This window comes from Vulpes lagopus, chromosome 18 (genome assembly GCF_018345385.1).
Source record: "Vulpes lagopus strain Blue_001 chromosome 18, ASM1834538v1, whole genome shotgun sequence".
NCBI lineage: Eukaryota > Metazoa > Chordata > Mammalia > Carnivora > Canidae > Vulpes > Vulpes lagopus.
In genome coordinates, this window is record NC_054841.1 from 24,583,437 (window position 1) to 24,598,005 (window position 14,569).

The 14,569-nt window shown below is 48.6% G+C and overlaps 1 protein-coding gene across 6 annotated transcripts in view; it reads right to left on the minus strand.

Annotated features, from left to right (window-relative positions):
• Window positions 1–7,033: 7,033 nt before the first annotated feature.
• RALY (RALY heterogeneous nuclear ribonucleoprotein) overlaps window positions 7,034–14,569 on the minus strand; it is a 148,872-nt gene continuing 141,336 nt past the window's right edge. For 5 of the 6 annotated variants that reach the window (XM_041732287.1, XM_041732285.1, XM_041732288.1 and 2 more), the window contains 7 exons: window positions 13,450–13,522; window positions 13,213–13,260; window positions 10,991–11,157; window positions 10,160–10,273; window positions 9,794–9,972; window positions 8,594–8,642; window positions 7,034–7,373 (listed from right to left, as the gene is read on the minus strand). In XM_041732287.1, coding sequence (XP_041588221.1) covers window positions 8,598–8,642; window positions 9,794–9,972; window positions 10,160–10,273; window positions 10,991–11,157; window positions 13,213–13,260; window positions 13,450–13,522 — 626 coding nt within the window. In that variant the 3' untranslated portion in view covers window positions 7,034–7,373; window positions 8,594–8,597. The remainder of the gene's footprint in view (window positions 7,374–8,593; window positions 8,643–9,793; window positions 9,973–10,159; window positions 10,274–10,990; window positions 11,158–13,212; window positions 13,261–13,449; window positions 13,523–14,569) is intronic. The other variant, XM_041732289.1, reaches the window with a different exon arrangement.

A 14,569-nucleotide genomic window follows, 5' to 3' on the forward strand; every position in this document is an offset into this window, starting at 1 on the left:
TATGACTACTGTGGCCCAGAATCTAGGGTATTCTATTTTTTTTTAATGTAGGCTCCATGCCCAACATGAGCTTGAACTCAAGCCCCTGAGACTGAGAATCAATCTACCAACTGAGCCAGCCAAGCCAGACACCCCTATTCTTTTTAAAAATTTTATATCCTTAAATAATCCTGAGCTCTTCCTAAATATTCTTAAATAATCCTTTATGTAAGTGGCTAGTACTACCAAAGTCCCAACTTTGTGCCAGGTCCTGTTCTAGTGCTTTTCTTTTCATTCATTCAATTAGCACAGAAACTCTTTGAGGAAGTTATACTATTCTCCCCATTTTACTGATGAGGAAATACTCAGGATAAGCAACTTGCCCAAGAAGGGCAGAGCTGAGAAGTGAGGAGCCACAGTTGCAGGAGCAGGCATTTTGGCTCCAAGCCCGTGCTCTGCCTCTAAACACTACTCAGGGACAGTATCATATGTTCAAAAAGTAATGTTACCTGAATGCCTGTAGCAAAAGACAGCTCCCTACCCTCCAGGAGCTTATAGCTTAATGAAGATGACAGGTGAGTGAGCAAACCAATTCTAAATATAATCTAGTAAGAGAGGTAGTAATAGAATCCGTATTACTGGAAGAGCCAGTGCTAACTCAGGTCCGGGAGGTGTCTGAACTACAAATAAGCCAGGTGGAGAAGACAGCATTCCAGTAGAGGAATTACAGCAGCAGGTGTAAAGGCATAGAAGCCAGATAATTCTTTCCACAATTAGTTCATGTGCCTTGACAATCGAAGTCAGACTGGAAGATGGGAGATGCTGAGCTGTAAAGGGGAAGGAAGGGGCCTGGAAATCTACCTACTGGGCAATGAATAACATGGTGGTAAAGACAGGTGGGAAGCAAGCATCAGGGAGACTAGTTGGAGGTTACTGTAAAAGAGAGAGAGTGGGATGGAAAAATGAATATGACTTGATCAGAAGATGCCGACATGGGCAATAGGTGGACAGTGGTGCCATTTCCCCAAAGTAAGGACTCCTGAAGAAAAAGACGGGTGGCCTGATAGGGCAGGGCTTGACGGAGGTCCTTGTAGACATCCAAGTGCAGCTATCAGATGGACAACTATGTATCCCCTGGTGCTCCAGGGGAGGACTGAGTTAGAGGTGGAGATGGGAAGGCATTACTGTAGAGTCTGAAGCCAAATACTAGGTTAGCCAGGAAGCTGTACAGAAAGAGAGGGTGGAAAGGTACTGGCTTAATAGGAAGAATCGGCAAAGGAAACCGTGTACAGATGAGGAAAAAGCTGGGAGACTGTTGACCCAAGAATCAGGAATTTCAAAATCAGTTTATGACAGGCATGTGGGAAAGGACTGCCCAGGTTTGCATTCTGCCTCTACCTTTTCAAAGGGGACATGATCTTAGGCAAATTGTTCAATCAGAGGTCTCAATTTCCCAAATTGTAACATGGGATGAGTATCTCTAACTCTGGGGGGACTATTGTGAGGGTCAAATAAGATAATGCAATTCCTGTTAACTCAGCAAAACACCTAGGAAATACTAACATCTATGTATTATATCCCTCTTTCTACAGTCAAATGCTGCAGGCAGGGAGGGGGCATATAATTAAGAACACAAAGATAGGGATGCCTAGGTGGTTCAGCGGTTGAGCATCTGCTTTCTGCTCAGGACATAATCCCTAGATACTGGGCTCAAGTTCTGCATTGGGCTCCCCACAGGCAGCCTGCTTCTCCCTCTGCCTGTGTCTCATGAATAAATAATAAAAAAATAAAAGAACACAAAGGTAGGGGTGCCTGACTGGCTTGGTCAGAAAAGCATGTGCCTCTTGATCTTGGGGTCAGGACTTTGAGCCCCACACTGGGTGTAGAGATTACTAAAAAATAAAATTGACAAAGGTAGTAGGTGCTGGAGTGAATTGTTTGCATATCCTCCAGAGTTATTTAATTGACCAAGTCACACATTCCTTTTTAAAACCCTTATGGGCAAGAATGAATAAGACAGTCTCTGGCCTTAGCTTCCTCCGTGGTTAGGGAACTGGACACTGGGCTGTGCAGGGGGTAGAGGAAACACTGCAGGTAGGTTTTAGAGGTAAGAGGGGGCTTATAATTAGAAGGGACTGGAGGATGGGCAAGAAATGGGGTCCAGGTCAGAAAATGGGAACAGGTAACCCTGTTTCTGTTCTGTGCACCTGGAAAAGCCAAACCCATGCACTTGCCCAAGACTTGGCTGCTGGACCTTTATAGGAGGACACTATGATCATCTGAGCTTCGTCAGGACGTAGACTGAGGCAAGGGTGCAAGGAAAGGGATGTGTGCACCAGGGGCCCACTCACCAGTCAGAAGAGGCAGGTGTCCCAGGCGTCCACTCATTCATATACACAGTCCCACAGGTTTAGTGACCAGACAGGCACACTACTTTTGATGGCATTAACTCTTAGGGAAAAAAAGGCTTACCAATGTCTTCCTTACTTCCGTTTTATAATATTCTATTGACTTTCTCTTTGTAAGCTGTCTGAAACATTTTGGAACAAAGTGAATATAAAGGGAGTAGGAAAAAAAGGAAAAATTATAGTCTTACTTTTTAAGAGAAAAATCACCTGTATCTGGATTAGGTAATAATAAATGAACTCCTTTATTAAGTATTGTCATAATAACAATGTGGTCTTTTCTGCTTCTCGGAGGAGGAGGAAGATGAGGCTCAGAGAGGTTAACTAACTTGCCTGAAGTCATACAACATATAATCCAGATTAGAACTCAGTACAACACAAAGTCTATACTCTTAACCCAGTCCCCCTAAAATAGAGCAAACTACTTAACCTCTTTAAGCCTCAGTTTGTGTTCTGGTTATCTACTGACATAGTCCAAAATTTAGTAGCTTAAAAACAACGACAATCATGGTTTATTCCCCTCATGGTGCTAGGCTTTGACTGGCATGAGCTAGGGTCTTACTTTGTTCTCAGTCAGTGGCTGGGCTGGAGTTGTCTAAGAGGCTTCCTCACTCATGTCTGACAATTGACACTGGCGGTCAGCTAGAAGATGGGGTTGTCAAGACCTTTCTGTGGTCTGGGCTTCTTCACAGCATGGTGGCTGGGTCTTAAGACACAGAAGTGGAAACTGTTAGTTCTTAAGAACAGAACTGTTAGACGGGCACAACGTCACCATCATCACTGTATTCTGCTCATCAAACAGCCAGAGTCCAGATAAAGGGGAGAAGGTATAGATACCAGCTGTCAATGGGGCCAAGTTTTAGAACCTTCACATCTATAAAAAAAATATATACAAAACGGGCACAACTACACAATGGAGACCTGTTGTTTGTGTCAACCCAAGCCTCCCTTCTTCCAGCAACAGAACTCCTGTTTTCCTTCTGGAGATCCTTTCTTTCTGGAAGATCCACTCATAAACCCACATTTCAACTCCTCATCCATAAAAACACATGATTGAATTATGCTACTATTTCCTAATAGTCTAAAAGTTCCAAATCTTCAAAAAGCATGCTACTAACCATTCTGAATGGCAAATGAAACAAGGCTGGAGAAGGATTAAAAACAAATTATGGCCCTATTTTGAAGCTCCTCAAGTTAAGAGGACTTTAGACTTAACCACATGACTTGCTTTTGCCAATAGAACCTGACAGACATGGCACCAGCAGGAACTTAAAGAGCACTTGCATGTTGGGGCTTACCTGGTCCTGCCTACTAGATGCTGGCAACATGCAGCCCAGCTGCCCCATTGGCTGGCCAACCACCTGACAAGTGGGTGAGGTTATCCCAAGGGCTCCTAGCCAATCTGCCAACTCACCTCAGCCACATCAAAGCCCAGATGAAATGAAGTAGAACTACCCAGCTGAGCATGGCCCAATTGCCAAGCCACCCCTTCAGAAGCTAATAAATGTTTATTAAAGGTACTAAATTTTGGAGTGGGTTTGTTATACAAGTTAATGACTGATAAAAGGCCCATTTACTATCCCTGACCTAGGCCAACCCCTCATACAGATAAGTAAACAGAGACCTAGCAAGGAACAAGACTTGCCCAGGGTCACAAACCTTATCGGCAACAGTACAAGGAAGAAAGCCTTGCTTCACAATCCAATAAACCCACTGGCTGTGATATTCCTTCAAGGAGCTGCCAGGATCACAAATGAGGCTCCAGATCTTTAAAACACCTAGGGAATATCAGTCCTTTGGGCAAAATCTGATATATTTTTTCATCTCTTTTTGGTTTTCAGAGGTTAAACAAATACACAAAACCTGATCAGAATGGAATGGGAGAGGTCTTTCCTGCCCTAGATATGGAGAGGATGGGCAGGGGTAAGCAGGGTTCTGTGGATACGAATTCCCTCTCAAGCCAGTTTAGGAGCTTTTCTGGGGTGCCAGGATGGGAATCTCAATCTGTCCAGCATATGTCCTGGTGCCAGGGTGATCAGCAAGGGCCTCGGGGGGGGGGGGGGGGGGCAGCTCCTTCTTGCCCTGGAAGGGATCTTCCCTGCTCTTCTGCCTAGCATACTACAGAAGCCCAGAACCTCTCCTTTCTACCCATCGCCCAAGCACCAAAAAGTGAGTGCCTCAGTCAAGCACTACTGAGTAGGGCCTTGTAGAGTCTGAAAATGTTATTACAGTGCAATGGGCACAGAGCACTGGGCTCTGGGGGCACAGGAACATGGTGCTGGCCCTCAGGATGAAGTCCACCAAGGTCCAACAATCTCTTCTTTGGACTCTGCCCAAGTTCCAGTCCAGGGCAGTGTACAAGGTAGGGACACAAAGACCTGTACACGTATGCAAGGGAGTCTGCTAGAACTGGGCTCTGGCCTTCCGGACAGCAAGCATACACTGGGAGTACAGGGACTAGAGGGCTCTTTGGGAGAGTGTGATATTCCCTGTGGACCTAGCCCTTTTTGCTGGACACCTTCTTGCTCTAGACTGAAGCCTTTTGAGTAATCTGGGCCAGGGCCCAGTCCAGTTCCAAGGGCTGTTTTTCACCCGAGGTCTGATCTCTCAGAGACTGAAGGTCTTAGCCTCTACACTCTCTCTCCCTACTGCCTAGGATCTCTGGCAGGCACATATATGGGGACTGTGATACCACTGGGCAGCTATAGCTCCAAATGGGCAGTAACTGCTCCACGGCACAGAAGAGGCAACAGCCAAGCAGGGATGGGGGCATCTGGCACAGCGTGGGTCCAGAACTCTGGCAGTCTTAATGGCTGGCTTATCAGTCCCCTGCACAGCTTGGGAATGTATACCCATACTCAGTCTTCAGACTGCTAGCCTGTCAATGGCAGGCAGGAAGACTGCTCAAGGAGGGAGCCATGAGACAACAAAGACTTCCCTGGATGATTCCATACCCAGAGTAACCTAGCCTGAGTGCTATCTCAAGCCCATCCTCTATCCAAAACCTGGAGCCAAAGCCCAGAGGAGGTTTGATGGAGGCTGTGTTGTAGAACTGCTTGTCCAAAAAGGTATTTTTAGTAAGGATTCCAGCAGGCCTGAGACTTTGAAGAACATGTAAAGATGGAGGAAGAACCCAAAATCCTTTGTGATAATGGGACCAAATTTCCAGTGTTGGGGAAGGCTGCCTAGAAGACAGAATAAACAACTTGTGAAGAGCAGTAGGCTGATCAGAAATACTTCTCAAGGGTACCTTGGTGACTTATCTGCCTTTGGCTCAGGTCATGATCCTGGGGGTCCTGGGATCGAGTCCCGCATTGGGCTCCCCACAGGGTGTCTGCTTCTGTCTCTGCCTCTCTCTCTGTCTCTCATGAATAAATAAAATCTTTAAAAAGAAAGACCGAGAGACTTCTCAAAGGTATCAACACTAGAAAAGCAGTTTAATTATGAGTGGTAATTTCTTAGGGGGAAAAAGTAGGAGCAAGAGTACGTGCCAGACTCTGGAACAAAGCCCCACACCAGAGACCAGCCCAAGTGGCCACACCTTAATCACCCAGTTCACAGGTCCGGAGAAGGCACTCGGAACCCATGAGTTACTCAAAAAGATCTGCTATGGCAGGTGACCTCTCCTGGGAATTTGAACACAGGGGAATTGGTCAACTTGTAAGGTGAAGTTAGGACAGAAATGGAAATTTGAAGGAATATCGCCAGAGAACAGAACAAACACCTGGATAGATGGCCTAAGACTGGCAGAGGCAGGCACAGGTACTCCGACGCCAACTTCCTACTGCTTGAGGTAACTGGAGTGGGGCTCAATTTCTTGCTGCCTAGGAGAATGAAGGACCTGTTTTGAGTGGGCCAGGAAAGAGGTGGGAAGAACAAGAGGCAGGAGAGGCCAGGGCATACACGATCACGTGCAGGAGTAAGGGTATTGTCCTGATAGTGAGCAGTCAGGTAAGGGTTTCACAGGGAAGAGACAGGACTCAGAAAAAGCACTGTGGTGGCCAGTGGGAAATGGGGGAGGGAGAAGCCAGAGACTGGGAGGCTGGTGAGAGGACAAGCCCGAGTAAAAAAAACATAATGTCCTCAACTATGACAGGGAAAGAGAGGAAGAGGTGGATTCTAAAATCATCTCAGAGCAGGGAAAAACGAGACTGAGTGAGAAGCTGAAACCTGGACCTACCACTGCCTAAGTGGGTCACAACTGCTTGACATTTCAGCCACCAGGGACATCTGACCCTCCCCAACAACCCTACTGGCCATTTTTATCCCCATTTTAGTTGTGGAAACTAAGGCCCAGATAGACCAGTAAAACTCACCATGGACAGCTGCTCCCTAGACAGGAGTGAGGGAGGAAAAAGAATAGGGTGAGGGCAGCCCTGGTGGCTCAGCGGTTTAGCGCCACCTGCAGCCCAGGGTGTGATCCTGGAGACCCAGGATCAAGTCCCATGTCGGGCTCCCTGCATGGAGCCTGCTTCTCCCTCTGCCTGTGTCTTTGCCTCTCTCTGTGTATCTCTCATGAATAAATAAATAAAATCTTAAAAAAAGGAAAAAAAAAGAAAAATAGGGTGAAACAGACTAGACCAGACTCTGGCTAGGCAGGAGGGCCCAGGTACTTTGAGAAAACACAAACCATCCCATCTCAGAGCAAGTTGGGATCCAATCTCTTTATTGTCCGGGTACCCTCCCAACTCCAAACCTATAGAAAAACTCCAAGCCTGGGAGTGTTCTGGGAGGGGAGGTAGAGTGTGGGGAAACCTCTGTGTTCTGCCCTCTGGCCTGGGCAGTGCCAACAGGGAGGCTGTGTGGGGACGGGAGGCTGATAACTCCACCTGCAGAGGATGTGGCACTGGCTGGGATGTGTGGGGGAGGAGGTGCCTGCTGCCAGCTCTCCTGGGACCTGCCGGGGGTGGTCTCCAGGGTTGGGTGCCCAGCTTTAGGCCTGGTACAGTGCACGCCCTTCTCCTGCCGGTGGCCATCGCTCCTGTCAGGCTGAGAAAGAGAGAGACAAAGGAGAGACTGAGGCTGGGAGGAAGAGCCCCTGGTACTCTTGATAATTGGGGTTGGGAAGACAAAAGGGAATGGTGTTTGCTATCTGCAGACAGAGATATACCTACACTCTGGCTCTGGCCTTCTAATTTTCTGGCCATGCAACCTTGGGTCAGTCTCTCTCTCCCTGAGTCTCCATTTCTTCACCTGAGCCCTGCACATCATCTGTGAACTGGCTTCATGAGGTAAAACTTAGCCTCCCTGGTAAAACCAACCAGGAAGCTCCCAGAGGACAGACTGCAGATACAGAATTTCCGAAACTGGGACAATCTTGCTGGTGGAGCAGCTCATAGCATGGAGGTGTCATATGTAGCTGTGCTGTTTTGAGGCCTTCCTCTACCCACGCCTGTCTTACTCTGAACAGAGTCCCCCAAGGAAAGGGGCAGAGCAGGGTGGTGAACACCAGCCAGGGAGTAGGCTTTGAGTCCACATAACACTGGACTCAAATTTAGGCTCCACCAATCACCACGTTGGGACTGGTGGGATACTACCAGGGGGATGCTACCCCCCCCCCCCCCCGCCCCACTTTGGTGCCTTTGTTCCCACCTCCATGATGCTAGCATAATCACAACTTTGCAGGGCTGGGATAGTTTCTGGCACAGAGGGCATTTCTTCTGGCTGGATCATGTCCCAGCCCCTAAGCCCAGCACAACCATCACCCTCTGATGATGAACAGCAGGCAAGGAATTCTCTTACCATGCAGAATGGGGGCTATGGCCACAGGAGGCTCCTGGCCATCTCCCACAGACTGAGGACCACCAGAGCCCTGTGCTTTGCTAAGCGGTTCCCTTGTATGCCTCTTCCTCAATCCTGAACAGACTTAGCTACATACTATCAACTCTTCCATCACACCCCTCTTTGACTACCCAGTTCTCCAGCCCATCATCAGGTTCATGCTGATGGTCTGTATCTTCTTCCATCAGACTCACAGCTCCTCAAGGGTGGAGGAGATGGGCAACACGGCTCAGAGTGCGCCAAGGGAACCCCTGCAGGGCTGGCCCGGCTAGCCCATCCATGACTCCTGCTTTTACTACAAAGAAACGTGGGAGAATGGCTTAGGATAGAGGGGCCTTCCTTGTTGGGCATAGTATGACCCATGCCAGGTCTGCTTCACGGCATGCCTGCCATTTCACTTCACCCGCTGACCACCAGGACCCCCGTACCTGCTTATTGCAAGGCCCCATCCTCCGCGTCTGTGTCCTGGCTGTGCTCCTGATAGGGAGGAGGCAACAAGAGATCATATATCATTCACTACCAACTCTGTGTTGTCCCTGAGGCCCTGAGCACATCTGGAGACCATACTCCAAAAGAGGGATAGACAGCCAAGGGGAATGATTATGGGAACAGTTTCCATATAGCTGGCTTGGGATCCTGAAAAGAAAGACCCTCTGTGTAGAAACATGTCCCCCGCTATACCTAGAATGTCCTTGACTGGTCCCTTCTCTTTTTTGGGGGGCCCTCAGACCAGCTCCCCATCTTTGGGGCATCTAAGCCTTTGTTAGAAGACTACTATGCCTAAGAGAGTAATTGGATCAAAAAAGGAGAGATGAGCTGGGGGCATGAGGAGGACCTCTTAACTATGGTGGCCATGAGCCCTTATGTTTTAGTGCCAAAACCCAGTTATCAATGAAAAGGAAAAAGTTCCAGATCTGGTAAAGAAGTCTTGGCTCTAATTCTGGCTCAGCCTCTATGAGTTATAAAGCTCCAAACAAGTTACTCTACTCCTCTGAGCCTCAGTTTCCTCACTGAGTAAAAAGGTGGGAAGAATAATACTTTGCACAGTGCAAGGCTGTTGTTATGGTTACATTAAGTTAAAAACTACAAGGCCTAGTGCTCATTAGGTGCCCATTAGGTAATGCATAGTAAGCACACAACAGTTATCTCACATACTGAGTCTGGTCTACCTTCCTACTTACACGCTCCTACCAACAGCTTCCTGGTTCCAATACCAGACAGAGAGATCCTTCCAGGCCTCCCTCAAGAGAACCTGTTTCCTACTTAAGCAGTAATGGCTTTTAGAAAAGCCTCAGGTAGAGTGGACAGCCAAACTTCCTGTGGCTTTCCCAGGCAATTCCAGTCCTGGCCCCCCGGAACTCTACAGACTATGTGTGCTCCCTTGAGCCACTGACTCTTCCCTCCTCCAGATTATGTAGAAAGTGAATCTAGAATGGGCTCTGGACTAAAGACAGGTTTACTTCAGTGGGAATTCTGACTGGCAGCTGAAGCAGACATGCCCCTGCTCTTCCTCACAGGGCTAGAATCTCAAGAGAAAGAGGGAGGAAGAGACTCACAGGGCCACTGTCCAGCTTGTTCCCCCTACCACTGCTGCCCTCCTGCAAGCCCCTCCCCAGCTGTGCCCTCACCAGCTCTTCCTCACTGTGCGTCAGCAGCCCCTCCTCATCGCCGTCGTCTCGAGCCTGTGCTTCTCCCTGGGGTGTGCCTGCTTCAGAAGCTGTGTCCTCCTGGGGGGCAGGTGGCCGGCTGCTGCCACCACTACTGCCCCCACCACTGCCACTGCTGCTGTCGCCCTTCTTCTTGCCATCTTGGGGGAAAAGGGGTAGGAAGAAGGGAATAAAACTCAGCCTAGGGCAGCTGCCCAGGGTAATAGCAGAAGGTAAGCCTCACCATGGTGGATCCATGGACAATCTATACCCTGTGCACTGTCCTCGCCCCATGCTCTGTCCTGTACCCATGGTCACTGAGCTAGGCAAGGACCCTTGGAAGCTGACCTGGGTTAGCCTTCTGCTCCTCGGCAATCTGCTCCAAGCGGCCCAGTAGAGCGTCGATGTTGGACTTGATCTGTGTCAGCTCTGTCTTGATGGTCTGCAGCTCACTGCTCTTTACTGGGAGCGAAAGGAGCATAGGGCTGTCACCCAGGGACTGGGAACTTGACACTAACATAAGACCCTAGCCCCCTTCTGCCAACTCAGAAGGCAGGCCAGTGGTAGGAACTGTCTCATCTGTGGTTCTTTGGCAGAGAAAAAGGTTGGAGCTGGCCATGGCCTTCACTCCAAGACTTCTGAGGCCACGTGCATAGTAACCAGCCCACCTTTCTGAACTTGGGGACTTTCCCCCTTTGATCTCAACTCCTGAAAGGGACTAGAGATGGTAAGAATGCAGGTGTGATATGCACTTGAGCAAGCATATGTGTTTTGTTTTTCCTAGTGTTATAGATAGGATTATGCCTAGATTTCAGGTACATAAATGTGTTTTATCATCAGATTTCCTGGGTGCCTGACTGCAGCATGTGTACACCAGAGTGAACATGGAGTAGTGGGCCTGGGCAAATTTGCCCTTACTAGAGAAAAAAGGACACCTTGTCCCTACTGGGTTCCATGGGACAGCACTGGACATTTCTGTGTCCAACCCAAGCCCCTCCTCATCAAATGTCAGGCTTTTCCTCTTAGAAATGCATAAAAATACTCACTTGGTTGTGGCAGAGCTGCGCGACTGTGGGAGATTTGTTCCTTCATCTATTTTCCAATGTAAAAATATGTGATTCTATTATTTTGCTAATGAGAAAAATAAAAATGATCTATGAAGAAGTTCTAGTCACTCACACTTGATCTTGGCTGAGCCGGCAGTAATGGCTGTGGAGCGGGCAAAGAGCTTGACAGGTATGGTGGTTTTGACGCGCCGGACCAAGGGGACTGTGACCCGTGGTCGCTTCACAGGGACCGCCCTGGGCACTGGCACAGGTGACAGGCGGCCCCTATAGTCGAAGAGCCTGTAGGGGCAAATGGGCCAGAGGCTGGAGCATGGCCTGTGGCCACCAGAGGGCACTGCGACTCTAGACCAACATGCGGCTGGTGGGCAGCCTACACTCTACACCTCTACCGACCTAACAAGCCACCTGAGGGTAAAGAGGAAAGGCTTTCCAGGCCTTAAAAGCCACTGAGACTCTCATTACATCCACCTTTCCTACCAGCCAGGTTGGGTAAGGGCAGGTGAGTGGTAATGGTTATAGTCCCGGTTCACAAAAGGAGCCAACAGACCAGCCCCAGAAAGGAGCTTTCCCTAGATCCCCCTGATACCCAGGCCTGCTATTACCTGACCTGTCTTCTGCTGAGTCAACTGCCACCCCAACCTCTGGTCAGAGATTGCAAATGTCCCTAAAGCAATGCAAATTGCCAACTCAGAACAAAAAGATGTAGGAATGGACAATCCCTAAACCTGCCTGAGCCTCAGTTGGTTTTTTTTTTGTTTTTGTTTTGTTTTGTTTTTTGAGCCTCAGTTTTTATTTGCTTCATGAGGACGGTTACCTTAAATTCTGTGCCAACTCCCCCCCCAAGCCCCCCCCCCCGCCCCCAAGGCTGCTGTGCAGGCAAAGAATGAGAAACTTGGTTAAAAACACACATGTTAAAAGATGTGACAGGTAGGCCAGGGTACTAAGACTGTCAAACCGGGAGCCTATGACCTCAGAGGCATGAGGCTAGAGTCCAAGCCCTCATCCTCATTCTGGGCCCCCTTAATTACCCCATTCCTCTTAGTCCACTTCACAGATGGACAGGAAGAAATCCAGCAGAATATCAAGGTTAGGCAGCTCAATCAGAACCTTGGGCTCTCCAACTGTATGCTGCCCTCAATTTCAACACCCAGCCCTCTCCAAGAGGGCTTCTTTTCCTGCTCATTAGGCAGAAGCTCATAGGCTGAGGAAGGGTCTTTCATACCACATCTGCTATTATTGCCTTTCTGCAGGGAACAGCAGCCTTAGGGGTACACTATGGGATCACTTTGGTGACAGCCAGGAAACATGCCAACACTGGGCAATTCAATGCCCCATGGCTTGGCACTCCTTTGTTCAGAGAGCCCCTGCCCTAGGGTGGTGATGGCTGGAGATGAAGAGTCTCTGGGAATGGATCCAGTCCCAGACCCTGCATTTCTGCCCCTAAGGGGAGGGGGCGGCTCTGGCCTGGGTCAGAATCACTGAACCACAGAACCCCAGAGCTGGAGGAGCCCTGAGGGATCACTTGGTGCAAGCCCATTTCATAGAATGGGAGGGGATCTGCCCAAAGACACATGATCCATTCAGTGGCAGAGCTGAGATTAGCACCCAGGTCTTCTCACTCCCAGGCTAGGGAACATTCCACTACACCACACTGTCTCCTAAAACCATTCAGTGGTAAGAAAACCAAGGCTCAGAGAGGTTCTGTTCTTCCTTCCCATAGGCCAAGCAGGAGGGAGAGAAGAAGTTTGGAACAGCCCCATCATGATTTTCACTCAAGAATGTGGCTGGTGCCATGGAATGGAGTTCAGAGCTCAAGGCTGCAATCTGATGAAGAAGGGGGCCACAGACTACCAAGGTCTAATTCAGACCTCCAAAGGATCGCTGACCTCTTAGCTATAAATGAAAGGCCAAGAGGCTCACAGTGAGCTCTGAGGTCCCTTCTACCTGGCTGAGCACCTCCAAAAGGTAAGGAGACTGAACAGCAGGAGTGGGAGGACTCAAACTCCCTGTGCCTAGTAACCTCTAATTCAATTTGCTATTTTTAAATGTTTCTTGCTACCTAGTCCTGTTGAGCCCCACCCTCAGATTAGGAGGAGGAAGGGCAGAGAGTGGGAGACAGTGTGGAGTGGGGGAAACTCTGACCTGGGGACCTGAAGAACTAGACCCTAGTTCCAGCTCTGCCACCAATTGGTGGAGCAGCCTTGGGCAGATGCCTGTCCACACCTCTGGGCTCTGGTTCACACTTGGGAGGACCGAGTGGGCTGCACCAGCAATCTCTCAGGACCCTTCCAGCTTGGCTGTTTCATGCCTGGGCACGCCCCTCCTCCTGCTCACCTGTCGTAGAAGTCGTCCCGGTAGTAATCATAGTCAAAGCTGTAGCCACTGGGGAAACAAAGGGGAGAGGGCCAGGGCTTAGGGACAGCCACTCAGCCCGCTCTCCATAGGTCCTCATCTCCAAATGCCTCCCCAGACTCTAGGCTCGCCACACTGTCACCAACCAGTGTTCACTCCCTCTGTGGAAAGAGGGACCAATCCCACCCAGATGGAGAGAGACAAGACAGAGCGCCCCACCTGTATATGGCAGATGCTGCTCTCTTTAGCCCCTTGGGTCTGTTGGGCTTGGGCTCTCCAGCCATGTTGATATCTGCGTAGAGGGAGGGAGGAGGCACAGTCAGATGCAGGCAGAACAGTAGGGTATCCAAACACGTATCACACACACGTGAGCAGCAATTTCTATGTGTTTATGTGAGGTACACATGGACTTTCCTAACTAAAACAACCAACAGAGGTCTTTACACATTAGATTCATACCCGCACATCACAGAGATACACCTATTTACAAATTTACATTCAGACACCTGCATGCATGCTCACAAACCTCTCACTCATGCACACATGCCATGGGCATCACACATATATATGCATTCTCAAGTACACTCATGTAAATAAATACTGCAAATACATATCTTCACACACATGTTCATGCATCCAAGTAATCAAATAACATAGCTGACTCCAACGTCCATATACATAACTGCCCATACACAAATGAGCCACTGCACATTCAAGCAAATGTCCTACCAAATATCTTTATACCTAGAATGATGCTCAGCATATGACAGATGTGTGTATATAAATATGCATATCTGCTTATATGCACTAGTATATTCTGACACACATTTGCATATATATACATACTAAAGATGTGTCTACATGTTCTCCACACGCTTAGCTATATCTGCATATCACATATACAAATATCTCTTCTTGAACACAAGATACACAGAAGTAGGTGCACTGTACACCCTCCAAGGTAGACTGCCACATGGCCACATCGTATATACACAGCACCAAGGCCAAAGGCACCGCTTTACCTTGTGCTCCCAGCCCCTCCTCCTGGCTCTCATAAAGAGTTCTAACCTAAGCCATCTGTAGCCCAATGTAATAGGCTATGCTAGTTCAACCTTCCTTTTCTCTTAGGAATCTGCATTTTAACTGGAACTATAAGGCTTGTCACTAAGAGTCACTGTGAAAGCAAAGACAAGACAGAAGCATTTTTAAGAAGCTCCTAAAATACTCCCATACAGGCAGATTTTATAACTACTTCATTTATAACTTAAATATAATTTCAGATAGAGGTAGTGGGTAGTAGTAAGGGAAACAGAAAAGTGCCTAGGGAGGAGCTAGAAAG